At 38.0% G+C, this 7,597-nt stretch overlaps 1 protein-coding gene across 1 annotated transcript in view; it reads left to right on the top strand.

The window, feature by feature from the left end:
• Positions 1–2,486: 2,486 nt before the first annotated feature.
• Positions 2,487–7,597, top strand: part of ccdc112 (coiled-coil domain containing 112) — a 6,421-nt gene continuing 1,310 nt past the window's right edge. Inside the window, exons 1-9 of the mRNA XM_014002739.1 lie at positions 2,487–2,556; positions 2,969–3,096; positions 3,278–3,390; positions 5,747–5,836; positions 5,965–6,040; positions 6,321–6,444; positions 6,532–6,648; positions 6,732–6,869; positions 6,963–7,084. Of these exons, the coding sequence (XP_013858193.1) occupies positions 2,512–2,556; positions 2,969–3,096; positions 3,278–3,390; positions 5,747–5,836; positions 5,965–6,040; positions 6,321–6,444; positions 6,532–6,648; positions 6,732–6,869; positions 6,963–7,084 (953 nt within the window). The 5' untranslated portion in view covers positions 2,487–2,511. The remainder of the gene's footprint in view (positions 2,557–2,968; positions 3,097–3,277; positions 3,391–5,746; positions 5,837–5,964; positions 6,041–6,320; positions 6,445–6,531; positions 6,649–6,731; positions 6,870–6,962; positions 7,085–7,597) is intronic.

The following is a 7,597-nucleotide window of genomic DNA, read 5'->3' as shown; positions in this document are numbered from 1 at the left end:
CTCTCTCTCTCTCTCTCTCTCTCTCTCTCTCTCTTTCTCTCTCTCTCTCTCATATTACCGGCCTCTTGGGGGACACAGATATTTGACTGAACCTGAGGTGTTGTGGTGTAAAAACCATGGAGGTACAGAATATAATAAACGCAGCGCAAGAGTTCAAGAACTAAAACAGGTGAACGTTTTTGAGAAAAGCTGTGAAACAGGCTTTGTGTTTTTTTTTTTAAAAAGGCCATTTTAAGGAAACTTTCTGGAAAGTACGTAACGAATGAGACATGACGTCTTTCATGGCAGAAAGGGTCAGAAGGTTTGAACCGCTTTAAGCAAAGTTTTTCCTATAGTTGTTTGCCTAAATATCTAAATAGCATTATCTAAAGACGTTTAATTAATATCTTGAATTATTTATTCTATACTCCTCCATGATCATGACCATGTTTCAGGTGCTGTGAATGTCAAAAATCATGCTGTAAATGTAAACATTGGTGAAAAAACAGCATGTTAACATATAGATTTTGATTTTTTTTTTTTATAAAACGTGAACCATGACCTGATCTGCCCATTTTTTTAAAGCAGTTGTAAAAATTTTGCATGCAAAAATGCATGAACAGAGCAGAATTTTTAAAAGTCAGTAATGATAAAAAAAATCCTTGGAATTTAAATGTCCAGCACTAATAAATTATGTTTATATACTTGTAATTATTTTATGTGTTTGAACATGCTGGTCCTCTGGGTCCTGCTGCGCCACGTGCACCTGTAATGCACTCTCACAGCTTCATGTGCATTTTAAAATGATGCTACCAAGTGGTTCATAATGTGCAAAAAAAAAAAAAACTGCTCTGACTTTACTTGCTGCAACTTTAGTGATTCCGTAGCATTGTGAAAGAAAGTCAAGCATGCAGCGTTTCCTTTGACCAAGCTGCCCATTAACATTTTCATTTGCATAAGAGAGCGAAACACTTCCTTTACTGTGATAAATATGTGACAGATGTGGAGCAACCACCTGTTAAAGTTGACTAATGGTAACCGAGTAAACTGACAGGTGACGAAAACAGCAAATGTTGAAAAAGTCTTGAAAAAGCAAACAGAAGTCAGATTATGACTTTAATCTCCAAGGGAAGGATTTGTATTTCACTTAAGATTGATTCTTTTTTTTTGTTGCATTTTTGCATAAAATGATGATTTCCTTGGCATCCTCTTTGAGGATTTTGTTGTAGCAACCAGCAGGACCTTCTTTCATCAAACCAAGTGAGTCTCTTGGCTGAGGATAAGACAGGAAATTGTAACACTTTTCATCAGGGAGAACAGTTGCTATTTATGTTGCAACGACAACTCTGCCTCGGCCCCCCCTGGGAGAGACCATTCCCAATATCTGCACTCGATAATGAATTAAGGTTACTATTTATACGTCCTGTGCTCTCTCGCTGCTCCCTTTTCTTTCTGCCTGTCACTCTGACAGCTCTTGTATTAATTATAGCTGTTGGCCATCTTTGCAAAAAAAAAAAACTGTTGCAGAAGAATAATCAAGGCCTCCGCAGAAACACATTGGCAGTTATCTGAGAACATGAGAAGAGTAGATGATTCTAACAATAGCTGAATCTAGACGCAGATTTATCCTTTCAGGAACTGAGTTATAAAAAGAAAAATCAAATCCGAGGATTATAATGGCAGTTCAGCCCGATTATGCGGTAGCTGAGAAAAAAGAAGTCAGTGTTCGATGGGAAGAAAATACTTTAAACAGATTAAAAAAGCAAGTATTTTATCATGAAAATATAGGCACAATTAAGTTATTAAAAACCTATTAGGGAAACAAGAAGCTTTGAATAAATCAGTGCATTTTGTGTTGTCATGTAACCATGAATAATGTAAACAGATATCAGCTGGTGACAGCTCATCACAGTTGTGTGAGCCTATCAGGGCCTCCATTAACATGCTCTGTAATCTTCATACCAACATGATGCAGCAGCTGCTCAAACCTTTTTGTTCAGTTCTGCCTCCTCAGTGGTTTCCCTGCTCGCATTTGGATAGAGGTTTAAGCACAAAACGTATTTAATTCGTCTCAAACCTTTTCTGTTAATTCCACTTTGCACAAGCTCTGTTTAAAAAGCCATTATAAAAGTAAAACTGATGGACAGTATATTCAGTAATGATGAAAGACAGAACCGTTCTAAATAGTGTTTATTTTATTTTATTTGCTCAAACTCTCATAAGCACATTTTATTATTTGCACTATATTTCTGTACACATTCTTTGATTTGAAAAAAACCTCCCACATTTAATGCAGCCAAATGAGTCTGTTGTTGTTATGGTTACACCAGGTTTGCTTCCCTCTACTTATGTGATGTAATCAGATAACTACACATAAACAGCACCGACCTGTTTCATTCGTATTGTCTATTAATGATCTTTTCCCGCAGCTTTCCTTCGGCTGCACGTGGCGCCCCCTGCTGGTTGAGTTCTGCAAATGCAGGAGTTGTTGTTTCTTTTAAATAAAGTTTTGTTTCACACATTCGCCTAAACATGGCCGCCGTAGCAACCACTGGACGCGATGAGAAACTGCGCTCGGTAGCTATCACAGAACATTTTTTGCTGTATTTGACATATCTTAGACAATATATAATGTTTGAAATATAGAGGCAATGTGAATATCATGTAAATGGCAACTAGCTTAAGCGGCTAGTAACAAACATCAGCAAATCAATGCTACTATTTGTTGTCACAAATAGAATCAAGTGCTTGCTCTGTGATATTTATTGTAACTAATCTGGATTATTTAATTGAAATTAAKGATGTTATTTTTGTACCGCACGTGTTTGTCCGACAATGGATGCAGTGTGTGTTGCGTTGTGAAGTCGCTCCATCAAGCAGGAGCGTAGTCTTCCATTATCGGACACGACGAGGCAGCGAAAGTTCAAGTAGTTAATTTTTATGCTTACTTGTCTTGACGTCTTACCTTTTCCAATCTTTTTTTTCTAAGGGTGATGGAGAGTCTCGCGTCTATCAAGCCACCACATCAAATCCAGTCCGAAGTGACAGAGAGGATCAGAGGCTGGATGGGCAGAAAGTTGTGCAATTTCTCCGGGAGGCTGAGAAGAAAAGGAGGCAGTGAGTGAAGCTGTTATTTCATGCTCAAACCTAAAAATACTAGCACTTTAGTGATGAAGCTAAGAAAAACTGCATGCATTGGTACTTTTACTTAAAAGTGACTAAAAGAAGAGGTAAAAAAAAAAAACCCCACAACAGTTAGGTGCTTTTCTCATCTTTCCATATGCCCTACTTTCACAAGGATTGAAAAGCTGGAGAAAGAGCAAACATTGTGCAAAAAGCAGGGCTGGTCAGATGTGTGGGACGAACTGGAAGAATGTGAAAAAGTATTGGAGAAAGAAAGAAGAGCTCATCGTGAGTTTTTCATTTTTTATTTTTGCTTTATGCCTACATTTCCCAGGAACTCAAAAAAGAAAAAAAATTGTATAGGTCTTCTGGACGGGTTCTTCTTTAATGAAACGTTTGTCTCTCCTCCAAGAGACTTCTTCAGTCTGAGAGTTTCAGGCAAAATTCAGTCTTTTAAGCCCTGCCTCCATGTGACTGATACTCACATCACATGGCTATTGTTGACACCTAATTAACACCTATTGTTAACAAGGGGTGGAGTGATACTGGCAATGGCAGCGTTGTAGGAGGGGGACAACTGAAAGCGGAGGCCTCCACCTCTGTTTAACGATGGACGGTCTTTTTTCACAAAAATGGCTTCTTTTACTCCTCTCTCAAACCAYCGTTCCTCTCTATCAAGAATGAGAACATCCTCATCTCTGAAAGAGTGACCGCTGGCCTGTAAATGAGTGAAAACTGCAGAGTTCTGGCCATTAGATGTAGCTCGTCTGTGTTGGGACATTCTTTTGAACAGTGGCTGCTTTGTTTCCCCGATGTATAACTGGTCGCAGTCCTCCTGGCACTTAACAGCATATACAACATTGCTCTGTTTGTGCCGGGGCACCGGATCTTTGGGGTGAACCAGCCTTTGCCGTAATGTGTTTTGGGGTTTGAAAGCCACTGGGACATCATGTTTAGAAAATAAACGTCTCAGTTTCTCCGAAACACCCGCAACATARGGAATAACCACTGGTTTGGGTCTGGGTTTGGGGTCTTCATTTTCACCTGAAGGTTGCATGGAGTCCTGTCTGTGTTTCCTGTCTGCTTTCAGGAAAGCCCAGTCAGGATAACCACACTGCTCCAGGGCCTGTCGTGTGTGTGATTTCTCTTTCTGCCTGGCTTCTGGGTTTGTAGGGACACTGTCTGCTCTGTGGTACAGAGTCCTGATCACTCCTAACTTGTGTTCCAGTTTGAGAGAGGAGTAAAAGAAGCCATTTTTGTGAAGAAAGACCGTCCATCATTAAACAGAGGTGGAGGCCTCCYTTTTCAGTTGTCCCCCTCCTACAGCGCTGCCATTGGCAGTATCACTCCACCTCCTGTTAACAATAGGTGTTAATTAGGTGTTAACGATAGCCATGTGATGTGAGTATCAGTCACCTGGAGGCAGGGCTTAAAAGCCTGAATTTTGCCTGAAACTCTCAGACTGAAGAAGTCTCTTGGAGGAGAGACGAAACGTTTCATTAGAGAAGAACCCGTCCAGAGGACCTATACAATTTTTTTTCCTTTTGATTTTTTACCTGGATTACTGCGATGCATCAGGACATTCCCAGGAACTCTTTTGCAAAGCAATACACAACCACTTATAGCAGAATGCACATCCTATTTTAATCCTAGGACGTAATGAGTAATGGTCTCCACTAGGTTTTCAAATGATGGAAATACAACCTCAGGAAATTTTACATACTGCACCGTGTCATAGGTTTTTCCACAAACATTTTTGTATAAAGTACCACAAAGTGATAGTTGAGTAAAAGTACAAGGATCTTACAAAAAATTACTTTGGTAAAAGTTAAAGTCTCCTTTAGGAATATTACTTGAGTAAAAGTCTTAAAGTATCTGACATTTTTTGCACTTAAGTATTAAAAGTATTGATTTAAAATGAGGAGTTAGATTTTCTGTAATAACATTTATTAGGAGGTGACCTCCCCAAAAAATTGCAGAAATGACTGTCGTATTAAAATAATTAATTTATGTTAAATTTAGGATGCACTAGTCTAGCTGTTTCAGTTTATATACATATATCAAGGCTGCCCAAACATTTTCCCCAAAATGAAAATCTACCTGAGGGCTGCGGCCAAATGCAAAAATATAATTCATGAAATACAAATATTTCTTAAGTACAGTACTTTTATTTTAATGATTATGTCCTGCTGGAGTGTGACATGATTTGTTTGTGTACAAACTAATACGGTATCAGAATTTTACACATTTATACTTCTCATTCAACCACAATTAAATATCTAGGAGGCACAATTTATATGGATAGTTTTTATTTTTACAATAACAAGCTGCAATGAAAACAAGCCAAAATGAAATAAAAGTAACGACTTTCTACTTCTTGTCTTTTTAAAAAAATGTATGGAGTAGAAAGTACAGATAATTTTGTGAAAATGTAAGAAGTAAAAGTAAAAAAAGTAGGCTGAAAAATAACTACTCAAGTAAAGTACAGATGCCCAAAAATTCCACTTAAGTACAGTAAAGAAGTATTTGTACTTAGTTACTTTACAACTCTGTCCACAAACCACTGTCTTAAACACAGAAACAACCTGGCATTTTCAGCTATTTAACATAAATCATGCTGTAAGCAATGTTCCTTTCTTTTTAGAAATACATCTTCAAAAGCAGCTAATAAAGATTCAAAATGGAGTGAGGAAATTTCAGGGACATCTAATCGATGTGAAGCCAACTCCAGAGTGTAAGTTTTTTTTTTTTTTTGAGTGTGAAAATTTGCATTTAATCCTGTTCATTTAGATTTTATCATTGATTTTTATATTTATTACAAGTCGCTGTAGATTAAAACAAGGCTACTGCTTGGGTTTTTAGTGATTGAAAAGCTGAAGGAAATCATGACAGAGGTGGAAATCTCAATAAACACCCTGAAGGAGGAGCAGRGTTTGTGGTAAGAAGACACAAGCATCTTCAGACCAAGTTGGCCTGAAAAACCTGAAAAAATGTTGACTTAACTGCATGATCTTTATTATTTTTAGCATAATGATACCATATAGGTTGAAAACCAGAACTTTTACTGTTACACCAGATTATATACAGTCAAACATGTTAAAAACAGGTTGTAATTTACAGACAGTGACACTCATTGGTTTGATTGCAGTTATTGAAATTCAAAAGACAAATAGAAGTGTAGAAGTAAAATGCTGTTTTGTTTTGTTTTTCTTCCGCAGCTTTGAGGAATATCTGAAGGAGGAGAGGACTTGCAGGCAGGAAATCAGTGCTTACGAGAAGAAGATTGAAAACTGGAATCTTTCTGTTCAGTCAAGCTCCAAACTCACAACTTCCACTCTCAAGGTTCGTCTGTCCTGAACTTCCTCCTGCCTGGGTTTTATGTTTTGGCTGTCGGTCAGAAAATAAAAAGAGATTTACTGTTATTATTAGACCAAACTGCAGGACAGAGACCTCCCTGCTGAGGACAGAGCCTTGGAGGATTTCCTGCAGAGGACAGGTGGGCAGTGTGGAGGCTGGGACCAATTTGACCATCAAACCTATCTAAAGGTAAGCTCACAAATCACAGTTAGCCTTTTTTTTATTCTTTAACCTAACAAATTGTTGTTTGACTTAAATTTTTGGGATTTTAGGTCTGGACAAAGCACAGCGGGCAGCCGTCCTACAGGAAAGAGGCCAAACTGAACTTGCCAGGTATAACTCTGGAGGACATAGAGCAACACGAAGACTGGTATCAGGAACTGCTCAGCTTAAAGAACAAAAGGAGGGAGGTAGGCATCCCTGTAATTATTGTAGATGATTACAAACTGTAGTTGGCGTGAAGCTAAATATATTAAACATTTTTAAAAAATGTGGTTTTCCAGGCTATTCAGRGTTGGAAAGCCAGTAAACAGCAGGAACGCCAGACAAGGATACAGAGTCAGGAGGAAACAGAAGAGGCGCGAAAAAGAGAGAGGAAGGCCAAGAGCCTGGCCGAGCAGCACAGGTGAGTCAGAGGAGAAACGGAGGAGGGAAAAACCCAGAAGCTCCCTAAAATCATGTGGTACATTCTAGGGCTATTCTACTTAACTAAAACTAACTAAATAACAAAAACTGAAATGGAAAAAACATTTTAGTTAACTAAAATAAATAAAAACTGTAATAAAATGAAAAACGATAACTAACTAAAACTGTGTAATCTTTTTACAAAACTAACTGAAATTATAGATAGAATATCCTTAGTTTTAGTGTTTGTCAATTTATTTTGATACATTATCTTTTTTTTTTAATTGAGTAGTTTCACATTAGCTGTGGGCCGTAACAACACTTGTTTACAGTCTGCTGCTGCTCAGCATCACCTGCTAAATGACGACAACAAAAGTTGGGAGAAAGCGTCCACTTTGAGATTTCTGTGAGAAAAATCAAAGCGTCTTGTAGTGGAAACAGGTGATAAAATAGGTGGAAGGCTTCTCAAGGGAAAAACTGCCTGAATCAAGCTCACAAGATGGCTAACTATGAC

This window comes from Austrofundulus limnaeus, unplaced genomic scaffold (genome assembly GCF_001266775.1).
Source record: "Austrofundulus limnaeus strain Quisiro unplaced genomic scaffold, Austrofundulus_limnaeus-1.0 Scaffold14, whole genome shotgun sequence".
Lineage (NCBI taxonomy): Eukaryota > Metazoa > Chordata > Actinopteri > Cyprinodontiformes > Rivulidae > Austrofundulus > Austrofundulus limnaeus.
The sequence above is the reverse complement of the archived record's forward strand: the minus strand, read 5'-3'. Positions and strand labels throughout refer to the sequence as shown.